Raw genomic sequence first — 21,955 nt, 5'->3', positions numbered from 1 at the left:
AAAAAACAAACAAACAAAAAAACAAACAAACAAACAAAAAAACCCAATGAATCCAGGAGCCAGTTTTTTGAAAAGATCAACAAAATTGATAGACCACTAGCAATACTAATAAAAAAGAAAAGAGAAAAGAATCAAATAGATGCAATAACAAATGATAAAGGGGCTATCACCACTGATCCCACAGAAATATAAACTACCATCAGAGAATACTATAAACCTCTATGCAAATAAACTAGAAAATCTAGAAGAAACAGATAAACTCCTTGACACACACTCTCCCAAAACCAAACAAGGAAGAAGTCGAATCCCTGAATGGACCAAATAATAGGCTCTGAAATTGAGGGAATAATTAATAGCCTGCCAACCAAAAAACGTCCAGGACCAGACAGATTCACAGCTGAATTCTACCGGAGGTACAAGGAGGAGATGGTACCATTTCTTCTGCAACTATTCCAATCAATAGAAAAAGAGGGAATCCTCCCTAACTCATTTTATGAGGCCAGCATCATCCTGATACAAAAGCCTGGCAGAGACACAACAAAAAAGAGAGAATTTTAGACCAACATCCCTGATGAACATTGATGCAAAAATCCTCAATAAAATACTGGCAAACCGAATCCAGCAGCACATCAAAAAGCTTATCCACTAAGAACAAGTTGGCTTCATCCCTGGGATGCAAGGCTGGTTCAACATATGCAAATCAATAAATGTAATCCATCACATAAACAGAACCAAAGACAAAAACCACAAGATTATCTCAATAGATGCAGAAAAGGTCTTCAACAAAATTCAACAGCCCTTCATGCTAAAAACTCTCAATAAACTAGGTATTGATGGAACGTATCTCAAAATAATAAGAGCTATTTATGACGAACTCACAGCCAATATCATACTGAATGGGCAAAAACTGGAAACATTCCCTTTGAAAACTGGCACAAGACAGGGATGCCTTCTCTCACCACTCCTATTCAACATAGTGTTGGAAGTTCTGGCCAGGGCAATCAGGCAAGAGAAAGAAATAAAGGTATTCAATTAGGAAAAGAGGAAGTCAAATTGTCCCTGTTTGCAGATGACACGATTGTATATTTAGAAAACCCCATTGTCTCAGCCCAAAATCTCCTTCAGCTGATAAGCAACTTCAGCAAAGTCTCACAATACAAAATCAATGTGCAAAAATCACAAGCATTCCTATACACCAATAACAGACAGAGAGCCAAATCATGAGTGAACTCCCATTCACAATTGCTTCTAAGAGGATAAAATACCCAGGAATCCAACTGACAAGGGATGTGAAGGACCTCTTCCAGGACAACTACAAACCACTGCTCAACGAAATAGAAGAGGACATAAACAAATGGAAGAACATTCCATGCTCATGGATAGGAAGAATCAATACCATGAAAATGGTCATACTGCCCAAGGTAATTTATAGATTCAGTGCCATCCCCATCAAGCTACCCATGACTTTCTTCACAGAATTGGAAAAAACTACTGTAAAGTTCACATGGAACCAAAAAAGAGCCCGCATTGCCAAGACAATCCTAAGCAAAAAGAACAAAGCTGGAGGCATCACACTACCTGACTTCAAACTATACTACAAGGCTACAGTAACCAAAACAGCATGGTACTGGTACCAAAACAGAGATATAGACCAATGTAACAGAACAGAGGCCTCAGAAGTAACATCACACTTCTACAACCATTGATCTTTGGCAAACCTGACAAAAACAAGAAATGGAGAAAGGATTCCCTATTTAATAAATGGTGCTGGGGAAACCAGCTAGCCATATGTAGAAAGCTGAAACTGGATCCCTTCCTTACACCTTATACAAAAATTAATTCAAGATGGATTAAAGACTTAAATGTTAGACCTAAAACCATAAAAACCCTAGAAGAAAACCTAGGCAATACCATTCAGGACATAGGCATGGGCAAGGACTTCATGACTAAAACACCAAAAGTAATGGCAACAAAAGCCAAAATAGACAAATGGGATCTAATTAAACTAAAGAGCTTCTGCACAGCCAAAGAAACTACCATCAGACTGAACAGGCAACCTACAGAATGGGAGAACATTTTTGCAATCTATCCATCTGACAAAGGGCTAATATCCATAATCTACAAAGAACTTAAACAAATTTACAAGAATAAATCAAACAACCCCATCAAAAAGCGGGCAAAGGATATGAACAGACACTTCTCAAAAGAAGACATTTATGCATCCAACAGACACAAGAAAAAATGCTCATCATCACTGGCCATCAGAGAAATGCAAATCAAAACCACAATTAGATACCATCTTACACCAGTTAGAATGACAATCATTAAAAAGTCAGGAAACGACAGACGCTGGAGAGGCTGTAGAGAAACAGGAACACTTTTACACTGCTGGTGGGACTCTAAACTAGTTCAGCCATTGTGGAAGACGGTGTGGTGATTGGATCTAGAACTAGAAATACCATTTGACCCAGGGATCCCATTACTGGGTATATACCCAAAGGATTATAAATCACACTACTATAAAGACACATGCACACGTATGTTTCTTGTGGCACTATTCACAATAGCAAAGACTTGGAACCAACCCAAATGTCCTTCAATGATAGACTGGATTAAGAAAATGTGGCACATATATACAATGGAATACTATGCAGCCATAAAAAAGGATGAGTTCATGTCCTTTGTAGGGACATGGATGAAGCTGGAAACCATCATTCTGAGCAAACTATCGCAAGGACAGACAACCAAACACTGCATGTTCTCACTCATAGGTGGGAACTGAACTATGAGAACACTTGGACACAGGGCGGGGAACATCACACACTGGGGCCTGCTGTGGGGTAAGGGGATCGGGAGGGATAGCATTAGGAGACATACCCTAATGTAAATGACAAGTTAATGGGTGCAGCAAACCAACATGGCACATGTATACATATATAACAAACCTGCACGTTGTACACATGTACCCTAGAACTTAAAGTATAATTAAAAATAAATCAATAAATAAAAATAAAAAACACACAATGGCCACAAAGTTAAAATCGAACAAATATGGTAGATATTAACACAACTATACCAATAATAACTTTTAAATACAATGATTTAAATGCACCAATAAAAAGACCAACACCAGAAATTGTCAGAGGAGATTAAAAAACAAAAAACTAAAAACTTAATGTTGTCTACAAGAAATCTACCTTAAACATAAAGATATAGATAGATTAAAAGTAAATGAACTGGAAAAAGATATGTGATTCTACCGCAAATGTAAAGAAAGCTGGAGTAGCCATGTTTGTTTCAATCAAAGCAGAATTCAGGTCAAGGAAAATTATGAGGCATAAACAGGGGCATTTCATAATGATAAAGGGGTCAATTCTCCAAGAATATATACCAGTGCTTATTGTGTATGCACCAAAAAAACATGGTGTTAAAATGAGTCACATAAGGCAAATACTGATGAGACAAATCCACTCTTAAAGTTGAAGACTTCAACACACCTCTATCAGTAATTGACAGATACAGCAGCCAGAAAATCAGTAAGGGTATAGTTGAACTGAACAGCACCATCAATTAACCACATCTAAATGACTTTTATATAATACTTAACCAAATGATAAAATGCACTTTTTCAGGCTCACATACACCAAGATAGAACACATTTTGTCCCATAAAAACACACCATCAAATTTAAAGGGATGGAAAGCATACAAAGTATGCTCTAAGTTTACAATTGAATTTACCTAGAAATTGAAAACATAATGATAGCTGGAAAATCCCCAAATATATGTAGATTGAACAACATGCTTCTAAATAACACATGGGTCAAAGAAGGCATCTCAAGAGAAATTTTAAAAACACAACTTTTCAAAATGTGTGAGGTGCAGAAAAAGTAGAACTTGCAGGGATATTTATATCATTGACTGCATATACTAGCAAAAGGAATATCTAATATAATAATCAAACCTTCCACCTTAGAAAACTACAAAAAAAGAGTGAATTAAATCCTAATAAAGTTAAAAATAAATATTAGAGAAGAAATCAAAAAAACTGAACACATCAATAGAGAAAATCAGCAAAACTAAAAGGCAGTCATCAGTCATCAAATCTTCATTTGATAAGATTCATAAAATTAATAAACCTCCAGTTACATTAACCAAGAAAAGAAGAGAGAAGACACAAATTGCTAATGTCAAAAATGAAAGAAAGGCCATCACTGATTTTTCTATTGACATTAAACAGATAGTAAAGGAATATTATGAACAATTCTAGGCCCACCAATTTGGTAACCTAGATGAGACAGACCAATTCCTTGAAAGACACAATCCAACAAAACTCACACAAGGAGACAGAGATCATCTTAATAGGCCTATATCTATTAAAGAAATTGAATCAATGATTGATAACCTTCCAAAAGAATAAACAACAGTCCCAAATGAGCTCACTGGTGAATGCCGTCAAATCTTCAGGAAGGAACGATATCAATTCTCTACAAACAAGCACAAAGATGAAAATATACTTAATATCATGGATCATTAGGGAACTGCAAATTAAAACAATCAGATATCACTACACATGTATTAGAGTGGATAAAATCCAAAACACTGACAAGACCACATACTGGAGAGGATGTGGGGCAATAGAATCTCTCATTCAGTAATGATGGGAGTGCAAAAATGGTACAGCCTTGTTGGAAGACAGTTTGTCAACATCTTACAAAATTAAAAATACTCTTTTCACATGATTCAGCAGTTGCTCTCCTTGGTTTTTAGCCAAATGGGTTGAAAACTGATGTCCACACAAAAACTTGAATACAAATGTTCAAAGCAGCTTTATTCTTAATTGTCAAAACTTAGCAGAAACCAACAAGAATTAAGTGTCCCACAAGCATACAATGAAATAGTTTAGTGATTAAAAAGTGTGTTATTAAGCTATGAAAAGACATGCAGGAACCTAAATGCCTATATTGCTAAGTGAAAGTAGCCTATTTGAAAAGGTTACATGCTGTAGGATTCTAAGTATATAACATTCTGGAAAAGGCAAAATTATGGAGACAGTTAAAAAAAGGGGGTTCTGGGGGATGGGGGAATAAGGGGAGCACAGTGGATTTTTTTTAGTATGGTGAAACTGTTCTGTATGATGCTGTCATAGTGTATACATGTCATTCATTTTTGAAAACCTATAGGGTATATAACAGAAAGATTAAACCCTAATATAAACTGTTGACTTTAGTTAATAAAAATGAATCAATATTAGCTCATCAATTTTAACAAGTATACCACATTAATGTACAATGTTAATAATACAAGAAACAGTGTGTGAACTGATGAGAGGGTATATGAGAATTCTACTTACCACCGAAGTTTTCTGTAAACTTGAAAACTGCTCTACAAAATAAAGTATGCCCATTAAAACTCCATCCCTATTGTGAATAGTGCTGCAATAAACATACGTGTGCATGTGTCTTTATAGCAGCATGATTTATAATCCTTTGGGTATATACCCAGTAATGGGATGGCTGGGTCATATGGTACATCTAGTTCTAGATCCTTGAGGAATCGCCATACTGTTTTCCATAATGGTTGAACTAGTTTACAGTCCCACCAACAGTATAAAAGTGTTCCTATTTCTCCACATCCTCTCCAGCACCTGTTGTTTCCTGACTTTTTAATGATCGCCATTCTAACTGGTGTGAGATGGTATCTCATTGTGGTTTTGATTTGCATTTCTCTGATGGCCAGTGATGATGAGCATTTTTTCATGTGTCTGTTGGCTGTATGAATAAAGACTTGGAATCAACCCAAATGTCCATCAGTGACAGAGTGGATTAAGAAAATGTGGCACATATACACCATGGAATACTATGCAGCCATAAAAAAGGATGAGTTTGTGTCCTTTGTAGGGACATGGATGCAGCTGGAAACCATCATTCTTAGCAAGCTATCACAAGAACAGAAAACCAAACACCGCATGTTCTCACTCATAGGTGGGAACTGAACAATGAGATCACTTGGACTCGGGAAGGGGAACATCACACATTGGGGCCTATCATGGGGAGGGGGGAGGGGGGAGGGGGGAGGGATTGCATTGGGAGTTATACCTGATGTAAATGACGAGTTGATGGGTGCTGATGAGTTGATGGGTGCAGCACACCAACATGGCACAAGTATACATATGTAACAAACCTGCACGTTATGCACATGTACCCTAGAACTTAAAGTATAATAATAATAATAAATAAATTAAAAAAAAATCCATCCCTGCATTATATTTTTAGAGTAGTTTGTTTTCCTGGAATAACCCATGAATATTTGCAGTTAGCTAATTATTTGTATTGATTTTCTCATCTGAAACTCTTTCACTCCTTAAGAAAACAGCCATTCTGTCACCAGTAGTTAAATTTGCTCAAGTGTCTTCTATCATTAAGTAAAATATAACACAACACAACACACCATGGCTCTTTAAACCTCCTTTAAATAATTCTGTTTCTGTCCTAAATAAATTTTACACTCCCTAGTTTTTGTATGCATAAACATACACACAAAATACATACATATATTTATATTTATATATTGAAAATATTATAGAGCATTAAGAGATATATGTTCAGCTTGTAAAAAAATTGAGCTCTACACATAAAGTTCTATTAGCATAATTGTTGAAAAGTAGCCCAAGCAGTACTTACAGGGATATTTATTGCATTAAATAGATTTCCTATAAAAATGAAACATTGTAACAATTCAAGAAGCTAGAGAATGAATAGCATATTAAACACAAAGAAGAAGGTAGGAAATAATGAAGATAAATTCAAAAGTGATAAATGAGAAAATAGTCGAACCAACTAGTAAAAGCCAGTTCTTTGAAAAGATTTATATAACAATGTGTATGAGTATTATCAATTACAAATGAAAAAAGCAGAAATAAATGATATTAGATAAGTAAAATTATACAAAACTTAGGTGTAGAAAAGATGTAATGCTAATAGGGGACACTGTAAGTATTATCTGTATCTCAGGATAACAAATGATGGACAAGGAGGAGGTTCTATCTGAAAAATTTTAGGTAACAAACTCAAAAGAATTTTGGAATCAGAGAATTACCATCTTGCAACCCGTGACAGATAAAAGGATAAAAGTGATGGCTGCCAACATCATCACAAAGGAAATAACAGAAATTATCTATCTCTTAATGAAACTGTACCGTATCACCTCTGGGGTGCACTTGCCAATAAACTTTAATATGAATAATATTCTACTTATAAAAATTGAAGATTATTCATGACAAATCTTAGCTAATTGAGTTCATTATTCTATTCGCTGTACTATTGCATATATTTGAGAATTTCCATAACAGGATTTTATTATGAATATAATGCTTTTAAATATGAAAACCTAAGTAAAATGGAACAATTTTTAGCAAACTGAAAATGACTAAAATGACCCATAAAATTACAGAACTCTTTGAATGCACAGTAGAAACTGAAACTATAGTGCAAACCCAAAGTACCATCAAACTGTTTTAGGACCAGGCAGGTTTAGAGACCCATTACATCAAATGGTGAAGAAGAAACTAGTCACCACTTCATGTAAACTCTTCCAAACAACACAAAAAGATTGGGAGAATTACTCCATCATTTTCACAGGCTTGCTTTCATTGACACAAAGACCAGATGAAGATATTCCAATAAAATAACATTTGAGACAAGTTCATTCACATAGAGACAAAATATTCTCAATAAATTCATAGTATATCCAATAGAGGCATATCCAATATAGCAGTGAATTAATGAATAGCCTGTATCCAAGAAATGAAAAGATGATATCATATTAGAAAATACTATCAATTGGAAATCACTGTTACCAAAAATGGTGAAAAAGCATATGATCGTGTGCAGGGGTAAAGAAAGAGCCTTAAAAATCCCTCAACACCAGTGCATGATAGTAACTTTTAGCAAACTTACATTAGGAGAGAATTTCCGTCTTGTAAAATCTATAAATTGACATACTGAATGTGAAACATTACAAACACCCCAAATAGAGTCCAGAAGAATATACACCTGTATAATATAAACCCTACTGCTGACAATTGGATGAAAATACATCTATAGTCCACAACCATAATAATACCAAGTAAATTAGAGGTAACAATAACAAAAGGAGATAATTGTGATAATAAATCTCCTATTAAAAAAAAAAAACACAAAACAACGTAATTGGTGCAAAAATATTTAAATGTATAAGGAAATTAAGAAAATGTGTGTACAAAAGATCACTATAGGTAAGTCAGGAGTATAGTCACACAAAATCAATAACTAATTATAACATGTAATGTGAAATATGCCTTTCACAACAGCAACAATATCCAAAATATATCTAACAGAAAACCAAATAGAAATGTACATGTTCATTAAGGAGACAGCTATAAAAATTTACTGAAAGACTTAGGAAAAATAAGTTTCCAATAAAGCAGTATACTATGTTTATTTACTGTGGAGGAGATATTGTAAAGATGTTGATTCTCCTTAAAATGTTTACAGATTCACTGCCTTAGCCATAGCTGTGAAGATGACAACCAAACCTGGGCGGTTCTTTCCCATGACCAAACTCAACCATACAGAAGTTAAAGGAAGAATTAAAAAAAAAAAAAAAAAAAAAAAAAAAAAAGGCAATATTAACAGCAGCAAACAAAAATGAGATCCCTGAGAGACGGTCAGTTTATATTGAACAAGAACTGGTGTGTGGGCAGCTAGGGGCATGCACTGAAGTAGAGACAGGTCTGTAGCCTACAATAGAGGCAGATAACGGAATTGGCTAGAGAAAAAGCTTTAAAACTTTGGTCTTTGCTTCCTTCGCTGTGCCATTGCACAATGCATTTTTTTTTTTCTGCTTATCTAAAGGAAATTCAGTCAGGAACTCAGACCCTATGTGCCAGTTCCATGGGGTAATATTGGGACAGCAAAAACTTCTGGGTAGGCTGAAGAAGTATGAATCCAGACACTATGCTAATAACCACCTGAAACTTCTTTAGTGGAAGCAGACTGGCCTTTAAATTCGTATTATTTTAATATAATATAAAGAATGGACTAAATTAGGATAGCAAAGATTGCAGTGAGTCACACAAGATAATAGTAGAAATTCACTCATGAAAGTGTTGAATACAGACACTGATGTCAGCCAAGAGAGAAGTCCCAGACATAGTTGTCAGGCTAAGAAGTCCTCTCACTTTCTCCTTATGAATTTTACAGGATCTAGTCAGAGGAAGGGGATGAATTTACATCAGAAAATGGAGAAAACTGAGACACTGCCAGCAGTCAATGTGAGGACCCTGAGTGAGGACTGAGGGGCTCCATACATCAGAAGAGACAAGAGTGCCCCCCAAATCTCCCTTCATTCCCTGATCTTGCATCACAACTTAATAGCCACAGCCAGGTTTAGGAGGCCCCAGGCAGTAGTGGCCAGGTGAGGTGTAACTGCATTTCACATGAGGAGTCTCAGGAAGTTGAAGTCTAGTCTGAGAGGGTGTCCTCAAGTCACTAGAGGGGGCATGGCAAGAATGAAGCCACGACACTGAGTAAGGGATGAGGGCAAAGTTCATTACAAAAAGGGGGTCCCACAGAGCCCCACCCCTACCATCAGTCTTGGAAGGTCCCGGCATGGCTTCTGGGCTCAGGCTGCACCTTACTTCCTACTCTGAACTCTCAGGGAATGAGAGCATCTATCTCAGGTTGACTGATTCAGCTCAACAGATAGAGAAGTCCAAGTGTCCACGAAAAGCCCCTGAAAGAACTTCACGTGACTTCCCTGCAATCTGCTGCACCCACAGAACACAAGGGGGAGTCACAGAGCCCCGCAGCTGCTGTTACGCTGGGAGGGCCAGGTGGGCGTGGCCGGAAGTGGTTCCTCCTGACTTCCACCTAGAAAGGGGTCTGAGCAGGACGCCTCAGTCTGAAAAGTGCTGTGTCACGTCAGCGGAAGGAGGTGTCCCAGATCTTCTCAGCTGTCTTGGTGGGTATCCTGACCTAGAACTGGGGGGGCATTCCCCAACTTCAACCCCTTCCCCCTAAAAATGGCGGCTCCACAGAGCCCTGCTCCAACCTGCCCCGAGCTGGTCCCGGAGGAGTCCCCAAGCATGGCTGTTAGGCCCAAAGTCCATTCATTTTTTCCATCATGTTGTAGAACATGAAGGCCTCGGTCCAAGGCTGGTGGACGTAGGTCAGTAGAGGGAGAAATCTCAGACCCTACATAGTTAAGAGGACCCTCCTTAGGATTGAGGGAACTCCATGTACCATAACGGGTTGCACCGAACTCTGCCCTTGACGTTAGCCTGGGGGTCTGGGCAGGTCTCTAGAGACTGAGGTGCATTCTCACTTTGTCCCTGTGAAAGTCAGAGAGGTAGGCCCCTGCCTGTAAGGAGATGGCAGCAGGTCAGTGAGGGCGATTTCCAGGTTGTGGGAAGAGTCAGGGTGAGGAGTCTAATTACCGTGAGGACCGTTCTCACTATAACAGGAAGAGCACTAAAATGCCTCTGCTGTTGTCAGCCCTAGGCGGTCTGCGTGTCCCCAGAGTGAAGTGTTGGGCAGAAGTGCTTCCTTATTTCCTGCTGGTTAGTATTGTAAAAATTCCTAGTGTCAATTTCAGAGCGGCACAGGGAAATGGGCCTCTGGGTCTTGTCAACAATTTTTTTTTTTTTTTTTTTTTTTTTGAGACGGAGTCTTGCTCTGTGCCCCAGGCTGGAGTGCAGTGGCGCGATATCGGCTCACTGCAAGCTCCGCCCCCCGGGTTCACGCCATTCTCCTGCCTCAGCCTCCCGAGTAGCTGGGACTACAGGCGCCCGCCACCACGCCCGGCTAGTTTTTTGTATTTTTTTAGTAGAGACGGGGTTTCACTGTGTTAGCCAGGATGGTCTCGATCTCCTGACCTTGTGATCCGCCCGCCTCGGCCTCCCAAAGTGCTGGGATTACAGGCTTGAGCCACCGCGCCCGGCCCTTGTCAACAATTTTAATGATGATCCTGAATGTAAACAGAGAGGATCCGACCCCTGAACAGAAGGTCATCCACTGCCAGCCGGTGCTGTCACCTCAATAAGCCCCAAAATGGGCTGTCATTCTAGAGCCTAATACTCTAACTTCCTCCTGAGTTCGAAGGAGACAAACTGATCAGGAGAACAGGAGTCGTGTGGGTTCCTAGAGCAGTTATTTTGCAGAAACCTGCAGAAGGGGCGCTAGTTAAAGCCAAGATGGTCACTCTCAGCCGAAGGTATTGACGTGACATCACTCTCTCCCATCCAGGTACCAGCCTTCCCAGTCTTCTTACCCACACTCAGCCATCATGCCTCGGGGTCAGAAGAGTAAGCTCCGTGCCCGTGGGAAACGCCAGGAGACCCATGGTCAGCCGCAGGGTCTCACAGGTCCCCAGGCCACTGCAGAGAAGCAAGAAGAGTCCCACTCTTCCTCATCCTCTTCTCACGATTGTCTGGGGACTCGTCGTAGGTCTTCTGATGCCTCCGTTCCTCAGGAATCTCAGGGAGTGTCACCCACTGGGTCTCCTGATGCAGTTGTTTCATGCTTAAAATCTGATGTGGCTGCTAAGGGCCAAGATGAGAAAAGTGCAAGCACCTCCCCTGAAGCCTCCATTCCTCAGGAGTCTCAGGGAGTCTCACCCACTGGCTCTCCTGATGCAGGTATTTCATGCTCAAAATCTGATGTGGCTGCCAAGGGCCAAGATGAGAAAAGTGCAAGCACCTCCCTTGAAGCCTCCATTCCCCAGGAGTCTCAGGGAGCTTCACCCACTGGCTCTCCTGATGCAGGTGTTTCATGCTCAAAATTTGATGTGGCTGTCGAGGGTCAAGATGAGAAAAGTCCGAGCACCTCCCCTGATGCCTTCATTTCTCAGGAGTCTCAGGGAGCCTCACCCACTGGCTTTCCTGTTGCAGGTATTTCAGGCTCAAAATATGATGTGGCTGCCAAGGGTCAAGATGAGGAAAGCCTAAGAGCCTCACAGAAAGCCATCATTTTTAAGCGCTTAAGCCAAGATCCTCTAAAGAGGAAGGCGTGCGCATTGGTGCAATTGCTGCAGGAGAAGTTTGAGAAGAAAGAGTCCATTTTGAAGGCAGACATGCTGAAGCGTGTTGGTAAACGTTACAAGCACTACTTCCCTGAGATCCTCAACACAACCTCTGAACGTTTGGCAGTGGCCTTTGGCGTTGAATTGAAAGAAATGGATTCCAGCGGCGAGTCCTACACCCTTGTTAGCAAGCTGGGTCTCTCCAGTGAAGGAATTCTGAATGATGCTAACGGGCTGCAGAAGTCGGGTCTCCTGATGTCAGTCCTGTGTGTGATCTTCATGGAGGGCAACCGTGCCACTGAAGAGGAGGTCTGGGAGTTCCTGAGTTGTTTGGGGATCTATGCTGGGATGACACACCCAATCTATGGGGATCCCCAGAAGCTCATTACTGAAGATTTGGTGCAAGATAAGTACGTGGTTTACCGGCAGGTGGGCAACAGTGATCCTCCACGCTATGAGTTCCTGTGGGGTCCACGAGCCCATGCTGAAACCACCAAGATGAAAGTCCTGCGTGTTTTGGCCAAGAGCAATAAAACCAGTCCTGGTTTATACCCACATCTGTATGAAGACGCTTTGATGGATGAGGTAGAGAGAGCATTGAGACTGAGAGCTTAAGGCAGAACTGGCACTATTCCCTTGGCCAGGGCACCTTATGGGGCCACATCCTACAGATCCTCCCATTTCTAGGGAGGTCTGAAGTAGAATTTTCGCTTTATGTTAGAAGAGAGTAGTGAGCCTTCTAAGTACTGCAGTATAGTAGAGGCCGGAGGGAACAAGATATACCTCTTTCTTTTGTCTTGTTATACATGAGTAACTTGTAGATTTATGTTTTATTTCTTTGTCAATTTTCAAGATTGTTTCTGTTAAGTGAAGGTTTATTTTGCTTCAGATTATACAGTTATCAAAAACATAGCTCTCACATTCATGGCCGTTTAACCAATTTGAAAGTTACGGTTTGGGTATTAATAAAACAAAATCACACAACATATTTTCGTTGTAATTCAGAACTAGATAACATGGTAATAGAAAATGGATTTTGATATGAATTTTAAGAACTCCACAGTAAAATAGTTGACATCATAATATGACGAGAAAGAAAAGGAAAAACAGAAATGTAAAAGTTGTTTAATTCTTGGTTTGCCTAATTCCTTTTCCTATTTCTTTTAGTATAAATAAAGGATACCTGGATTTATTTAGGTTATTGAGACTGCCGTTTGTTTTGTTCTAGTGCACTTCATATTCTATGTTATCTACTGCATCAAAAAGCCTTTCTGATTACAGGGTGGTATTTTCTTGGTTTAAAATCATCACATGAAATGCAGTGATCAATATAAGCCAGAATGAGTTCACTAAAAACCTTCTTGAAAAAAGGCGGCTACATTCAAAGAACTTGCATAGGCTTAAATTGTCCCAAATATTTTCAAGATGTGGTAATTTTGTTTCTTAATATATCGTTAGGAAAATTAAAAATTAATAATTTGTGTAAAAACACATACTATAGTAACTGTCATTTATGACAGACTCAGCATTTCCTACTTAGTATGCCATATTTTTTATGGACAGTACTTATACCCCAAAATTCCTACAAGATGGGGTTTAGCAGACTCACTTCAAAATGAATAAATTGCACATTTCTAAAAGCTCACAAGCTTCTAATTGACAGAGCTGGGATTAGATCTCTGGTCTGGATTCATCTAGAGCCCACATTTTCCAGTCCTCTCAGCCTGAGCCAGACTTTGTGTCTTTTAATTCATTTTTCCTCTCGCTGCCCAAAATGCTTATCAGAGCATTAAAAGGACACCGTACCCAAAGCACTTCTTTGGAATATACAACTAGAGTAATCATAATGCTGAATAAATGAGTAGTATGAATTGCTAAAAGAAAAAATAATACACAGTGACAGTATGATCATCTGGATATGCAACATCAGATAACCCAATAAGATCAGGAGCTCCCCAAATCATCCTGCTCTGCCCTTTCCCCATAGAAATTAAATATCCTCAAAGCAAAGTACATAATAGGCTAAGTCTGGCTGGCAAAGCAAAGAATAGATCAGTGTGCTTTTTTCACTGACAGCCCACCACCTGTCTGGGGCCTCCTGCCTTGTGGTACAGCTTCCCTATCTCGTACAGAACCTGGGACAGGGAGCCATTGTCTGCAAGGTTTGCAGTAGGGAACCTGCTCAATTGTTTGCAGGTGTGTGACATTTCCCAGCAGGCTTAAACAGAAAGGAGGCATGATGAGAACCCCCATAAATGAGGATTCTGGAGCTCACTGCCTCAGAATATCGGGGTCACTGAGAGACCAGGCCCTGCCTACTCTCAGATCTAGAAGGCCCAAGCTATAGCAGCAAGCTAAAATTTCTCTATTTATTCAAGATTCTCAGGTACATAAGAGTCCTGGTCTAAGGGTGGTGTGCTCTGGTTATTGGGAGGAGGATCTCAGCCTCTGAAAACTATCAAGAAGAGGACTCTGAATGAGAAATGAGGAATAATCCACCCAGAACAGTAGGGGCTCTTAAAGCTTTATCTTGCTTTCTGCCTTGGGTGGCCATAGGCAGGGCTATCTGGTTGAGGCTCCTCCTCATTTTCTCTAGGGCTTCTACTGGTGCCCCAGGGAGATAAAGGCTTTGATCTCATGGCAGTAGCTCCGATTCTGCCCATGAAGGAGATCCTCACAAGCCTGGATTGGATTTAAGGTGAGGACACTGGGGTAGCCAAGGAGTAGCACCCTGACTTCCCCCTCTGGTTTCTCAGTAAAGAAAAAGCTTTGACTTAAGGCTGGCAGACTCAGCTTAGTAGAGGAAGAAGTTCCACATCCCCAAATCAATGTTAGACCCTGAGTGAGAACTGAGGGAGCCACTGACTCCAAAACAGTGGAATCTTGTCGGATTCTGACCCTGCTATTATTCCTCAGAGGATCCTCAATAACTGTGGCCAGATGTGGCTGTTCCTAACTTCCAATTGGGAGATTCCAGGAAGATATGGCCTTGGTCAGAGGAGTGCAGCCTTGAGTCAGTGGAGAGTGGAGTTTCAGATTTCATTAGGTAGCAGTCAAGGTAAAGATGCTGAGGGAGGATAGAGGAGACCACTCACCCAAGAACAGAGGGAATGCAGTGTCCTGTCCCTATTGTCAGCCCTAGGAGGACGAGGGTAGAACTCTCAGACTGAAGTGCCCCCTCAGTTCCTCTGGGAGTGGTCTCAAGGAACTGAGAGCCTTATTCTAATGGGAACAACCCTATTCAGCAGAGGATGTTTAATAGGAGTCACACTGCTGACCCTAAACAGGGTTGATGGTACTCCTCCCAGAACAGGTGGAGCCACACGAAGCCCTGCCATTGGTGTCTCTCCCTGGCAAACCAGGAAATTCTGAGATGATGAGTCCCACTCATTTCCTTTTATGGCATCTCAAGGAGGTAAGGCACCTCCTCTAAGGGGTCAGCCTGAGGTTACCACAGGGATAAATTCCAGGTCATGCAAACAGTCAAGTCGAGGACCACGAGGATGGAAGGAACTACTCAAATCCTAACAGTACAGACAACGCAGAATCCCTCAGGTACTGTCAGCCGTAGGTGACCATTTGATAGTATTAGGGACTTTAAATCTGTATATGAGCAGACAGGCCTCTAGGTCTTGGGAATGTTCATTGTGAGGACTCTGAGCAAGGACTTAGGGAAGGAACCAACCTAGAAGAGAAAGGAACCCACATAGCCCTGCCCCTTTCAGCCCTGGAAATCCCCAGACACAAATAACCGGATATGTCAGCCACTCTCTCCTCGCCCTGTAGGACTCGCATCACTAGAGGGAGGAGTCTGAGATCCTGGCTGAGTGAGGACTCAAGGAGTTGCAAACCCTTGAACAGAGGAGTCCCATGGAGTCTTTCTCTTGCTATTAGTTCTCAAAATCCCCTAATAGCTCCCGTGAGATCACTTTGACTTCCACATCTGGGGACTCCAGGTGGTGAGGAACTTGGTCTGAGGTTGGCCTTCTCATCATAGAGAACATTACCAGGTTGAGCCAGGAGTCAGGGTGAGGACCATGAGGACGGAGCAGAACATGAAACCTGTAACAATGGAGGCAGCACATAATCTCTCCCCTACTGTTAGTCCCGGGAGACTCAGGGATAAATGTCAGGCAGAGCAGGGGCACCCCTCAATTCCTCCTCAGGGTGACACAGAAATGAGGCCCTTATTCTGAGGGAGATGGTGACAGGCCACGAAAGGGAGAAACTGTGGGCACTGTCATGAGTCAAAATGAAGAATCTGAGCGAGGGCTGGTGAGGCCAATCCTCATGAGGCCGAAAATGCCTGCCACAGCTTTCTGCCTCAGGAGACTACAGGCAGGTATGGCCCAATAAGGCTGCCCTCCCTTCCCTCTACTAGGTCTCAGAGATTTCTGGGCCTTGCTGTGAGGAGATGCCTTCAGATCAAAGAACAGAGGAGCTGCAGGTCCTTCTAGGAGTCAGATTGAGGACCCTTGGTGAAGACTAAGGTGATCGTATTCCTTCCCCCAACAGAAGGGGCAACATAATGTCCAGCACCCACCCTGGCTTTCAGCATTTGAAAACCCATAGCAGGACTGTCAGGGAGAGGCTTCCACATTGTTTTATATTGGGTGTAAGGGAGGTGATCTCCTTAATAAGAAAGTGAAGCCATGATAGAGCAGAAGAGGGGGTCCCAGGCCCTACACGGAGCCAACGTGGAGCCAATATGAGAACTCTGAATAAGGACTGAGGGTCCAGTGATCCCAAGACAGAACAGATCCCTCAAAGTTGTCATCCTTGACAGGGGTGGTGGGCTGAGGCACTCTCTCGCTTTATGTGGGTTCCAGGGGCTTCCAAGTGTCAACCTCTGAGCAGAACAGGAAAGAGGTACCAGGCCCTGTCAACAGTTAGCATAATGATGTGGAATATCACCTGAATGTACTCCCCAACCTCAGAACACAGGGAGCTCCACAATTAGTCTCTGCTGCCACTCTAGTAGACCCCAAGCTGGGTTGCCAAGCTGCAGCCTATGATTCACTCTAAGTTGCTTTACTGGGTTCTCAGGGGACAAATTGATGGGAGAACAATTGCCCAGTAGATTCCTAGAGCAGGGATCTCAGAGAAACCTGCATTGGCAGCCTTGGTTAAAGCCAAGGTGGTCTCTCCCTGCTGACGGTGCTCACACCATTTCATTCTCCTTCCACCAGGTGCCCGTCTCACCTGTGACCCTAGTCACACTTCTGTCTGCTGTCCCTGCCCATAGTCATGCCTTGGGGTCAGAAGAGGAAGTTCCACACTCATGAGAAATGCTACCAGGGTGCTCACGTCACTGCAGGAGAGGAAGAGTCCCTCTCCTCTTTTTCTCCTGTTTTGGGGAGTGCTCTTCAGAGCTCTCTTTCTACTGGCATTCTCCAGGAATCTCGGAGAGCCCCCTGCATCATCACTGCTTCTGTAGATGTTTCATGCACAAGATCTGATGAACATGCCAAGAGCCAAAATGAGGAAAAACCAAGCACCTCTCCAGCAAGAGCCTCCACTGGAGCTCACACAGAGACCTTCTATTCTGGAAGGGAAGTTTGGTAATAGAATTTCTGCTGGAGAAATGTAAAATTAAAGATCCCATGACAAAAGCAGCATTGCTGAACATTGTTAACAAAAAGTGCAAGGACCATTTCCCTGAGATCCTCAGGAGAATCTCTGAGTACATGGAGCTGCTCTTTGGCCTTGAATTGAAGAAGTTGACCACAGCAGTGATGTCAATGCTCTTTTCAGTGAACTGGGTGTCCCCAGCAATAGGAGTCTGAGTGGTGATAATGCATTGCCTAAAAGTGGTATCTTGATGATGCTCCTGGGTATAAGCTTCACGAAAGGTAACCGCACCACAGAAGAGGAGATCCAAACATTTCTGAGTAAGATTTGGGTCTATGCTGGGAGAATGATTTCATATATGAAGAGTCCAGAAAAAAGTTTGGTACAGGAAAGAACCTAGAGTACCAGCAGGTGTCCAACAGAAGTGCCCTACACTATGAATTCCTGTGGAATCCAAGTGCCCATGCTGAAACCAGCAAGAGGAAAAACTGGTGACTTTTGGCCAAAGTCAATGATACCATCCTGAAGTGTCTTCCCATCCCTTTATACAAGGCACTGAGACATGAGGAAGAGAGAGCCTGAGGTATAGCTGCAGCCAGGACTGAGGCTAATGCCATGACCAGTGCACATTCTGGGGCTACAAACAGCAGTTTCTCCCATGTCAAGTGAAGGTTGAGGGAGATTCTTTACCCTTTTGAAAAATAATGCAGTTAATGTTCAACTTAGTAGAGGACCTAAGCAGGACTGGAAGAAATAAAGTTTATATCTTCTTTGTGTTTCTGTTCTATGTGAATAACTTGATTTTTTTTGCTTTGTTTTCAAATATTGCTTTATTTATTTTTTTTCTTCCAACTTTTATTTTAGGTTCAGGGGGTGCAAGTGCAGAATTTTTACATGGGTAAATTGCAACTTGCTGGGGTTTGGTGTACAAATTATTTCATCACCCAAGTAGTAAGTATAGTACCCAACAAGTAGTTTTTGATCCTCATCCTCCTCCTACCCTCCACCCTCAAGTAGAATCCAGCGTTCCATTCCTTGTGTCTTTGTATGCTCGATATTTAGCTTCCACATGTGAGTGAGAACGTGTGGTATTTGGTTTCCTGTTCCTGTGTTAATTTGCTTAGGATAATGGCCTTCTGCTGCATCTATGTTGTTGCAAAAGGCATGCTTTTTTTCTTTTTTATGGTTGTGTAGGATTCTGTGATGTAGATGTACCACATTTTTTTTTTTTTTATCCCACTCACTGCTGATGAGCAGCTAGGTGAATTCATCTTGGCTATTGTGAATAGTGCTGTGATATACATATGCGTGCATATCTCTTTATGGTAGAATGGTTTATATTTCTTTGGGTGTATACCCAGTAATGGGATTGTTGGATGAAATGGCAAATTCTGTTTTAAGTTCTTTGAGAAATGTCCAAACTCCTCTTCACAGTGGCTGAACTAATTTACATGCCTACTAGCAGTGTATAAGTGTTATCTTTTCACCACATCCTCACCAACATTTATTTTTTTCACTTTTAAATCACAGTCATTCATTCTAACCGGCATCAGATGGTATCTCATTGTGGTCATGATTAGCATTTCTCGAATGATTGGTGATGTTGAACATATACAAATCAATAAATGTGATTCATCACATAACCAGAAGTAAAAGCAAAAACTACATGATCATCTTAATAGATACGAAAAAAGATGCTGATAATATTCCACATCCCTTCATGGTAAAAGCTCTCATCAGACTAGGCATTAAAGGAAGATATCTCAAAATAATAAGAGCCATCTATGACAAACCCACAGTCAACATCATACTGAATGGGCAAAAGCTAAAAGCATTCCCCTGAGAACTGGAACAAGACGAGGATGCCCACTCTTGCCAGTCCTATTCAATATTGTTCTGGAAGTCCTAGCCAGAGCAATCAGGAAAAAAGAAAGAAAGAAAAAGGCAACCGAATAGGAAGAGAGGAAGTCAAACTACCTCTCTTTGCAGATGACATGATACTATACCTAGAAAACCCCATAATCTCTTCCAAAGGCTCTTAGATCAGATAAACAACTTTAGTCAAGTTTTAGGATACAAAGTTAATGTAGAGAAATCAGTAGCACTTCTATATATCAATAATGTCCAAGCTGAGAGTGAAATCAAAAATGTAATCCCATTTGCAATAGCCACAAAAATAATAAAACACCTAGCTATACATCTAGCCAGGGAGGGGAATGATCACTGCAGTGAGAATTATAAAACACTGCTCAAAGGAATCAGAGACAACACAAACAAATGGAAAAACATTCCATATTCATAGGCAGGAAGAATTGATATTGTTAAAATGGCCATACTGCCCAAACCAGTTCACCAATTCAATGATATACCAACAACAGTTTTCACAGAAGTAGAAAAAACTATCCAACATTCATATGAAACCAGAAAAGGGCCCAAATAGCCAAAGCAACTCTAAGCAAAAGGAACAAAGCCAGAGTTCTCCCACTACGTGACTTCAAATTATACTACAAGGCTACAGTAACCAAAACAGCAAGTTGCTGGTAGCAAAACAGACATGTAGACCAGTGGAACAGGTTAAGGAGCCCAGAAATCAAGCCGCACACCTACAACCATCTGATCTTCTGCAAATTGTACAATAACAAGCAATGGGTAAAGGACTCCTTATTCAATAAATGGTGCTGGGATTACTGGCTGGCCATATGTAGAAGAGTGAAACTGAACTCCTTCCTTACACCATATACAAAACTCAATTCAAGATGGATTAAAGGCTTAAATGTAAAACCTAAAACTACAAAACCCTTGAAGAAAATCTAGGAAATACCATTCTGGACATAGTCCCCGGCAAACATTTCATGATGAAGACACCATAAGCAATTGTAACAAAAATAACAACAACAACAAATAGACAAAAACAAAAAATAGACAAAAATAAAAAATAGACAAAATACCAAAAATAGACCAAAAAAACAAAACGAAACCAAACATAAACAAGTGGGGCCTAATTAAAATAAAGACCTTCTGCACAGCCAAGGAAACTATCAACAGAACAAAGAGACAACCTAAAGAATGAGGGAAAATATTTGCAAACTATGCATCCGACAAATGTCTAATATCCAGGATCTAAAAGGAATTCAAAGAAATCAACAAGCACAAAACAAACAACTCCAATAAAAAATGGGCAAAGGACCTAAACAGACACTTCTCAAAAGAAGACATACAAGTGGCCAATAAATATATAGGAAAAAATGCTCTCTTGTGTATTTATTTATCAGTTAAAAAATATTTTTAACTTACATCAAAGCTTTATTTGCTATTTTCACAGTCTACATGCAGTATCTTTGTACATGCAAAAGTCATCTTGTTTTATTGCAGCTAACTTGATTTCCAATTGCTCTTTTGATTTTCCAACTGTGTATTTTAACGTTTTTACAATTACAAATTATAAAAAACACATACAATAATGTGTGGGGTCCATAAAGCCTCATTTTTTAAACATTAAAAATATAGGTTTTTTTAGATGAGTGGGACTGGATAAAGTGCCTCTTGCTTGTTCTCCTCAAAACTCCTAGAGCTTGTGAATACATAAGGCAATTTCCAGAATACCAGCAGGCAGAAAGCTCAAGTTTCCTACACACAGAACTTGAGTTCCTTTTCTATCATGACTCAAACAGGAAGCTCCGGAAGGAATTCACAAGAAAGTTTAGAAAAATGTATACTCTGTGTGTGTGTGTGTGTGTGTGTGTGTACATAAATATTATATATATTACACATATATATAACATTTCTACTCCCCTCACCCCATCTTACAAAGCATTTTGAAGATCATAATAATCTGGGAAGTGCATGACTTCTAAGATAGTAGTATGATTTAGGAAACCATACTTTATAAAGTATCTGCCATGACACAAGATATTATCTTTGTGATCCCCCTATTTACAGGATCTATAAGGTTATAGATTTAATTTAAAAGCTCAAATTCCTTTGGAAGCAGCATAACTTTTAATAGGTGGGATGCCACCAGGGTTGTCAAGAAAGTGCCAGTAAGAGTCATGGAAGATGTTACAGTATCAAGTGCAACAGTAACTATGTAAGAAGACTCTGGAAAGGCAAAGGGGAGAGACTGAGAAGTGTTGATTTTAAGGATTATCTTGCCAGAAATCTCTGGCTGACTTCCCAGAGCAAAAAGACTGATTTTCTGTCCTCCTCCCTGCAGGAACTCATCCAGACAACAGAAAATTCTAAAGACTGGTGGGGACAAAGGAAACACAGACTGGCTAAGACCCAGGACAATCATACCTACTGCCTTTCTATCTGGCTTTAAGCTA

General features: G+C 40.6%; 1 protein-coding gene across 1 annotated transcript; it reads left to right on the top strand.

The window, feature by feature from the left end:
* Positions 1–9,914: 9,914 nt before the first annotated feature.
* MAGEB6 (MAGE family member B6) lies at positions 9,915–13,260 on the top strand. Its single transcript, XM_037995995.2, has 3 exons — positions 9,915–10,001; positions 11,285–11,802; positions 11,929–13,260. Exons 2-3 carry the CDS (start codon positions 11,325–11,327, stop codon positions 12,672–12,674), a joined length of 1,224 nt encoding a protein of 407 aa, XP_037851923.2. The 5' UTR covers positions 9,915–10,001; positions 11,285–11,324; the 3' UTR covers positions 12,675–13,260.
* Positions 13,261–21,955: the final 8,695 nt, after the last annotated feature.

Source organism: Chlorocebus sabaeus, chromosome X, assembly GCF_047675955.1.
Source record: "Chlorocebus sabaeus isolate Y175 chromosome X, mChlSab1.0.hap1, whole genome shotgun sequence".
Classification (NCBI taxonomy): domain Eukaryota; kingdom Metazoa; phylum Chordata; class Mammalia; order Primates; family Cercopithecidae; genus Chlorocebus; species Chlorocebus sabaeus.
This window is presented reverse-complemented; position numbering and strand designations above follow the sequence as displayed.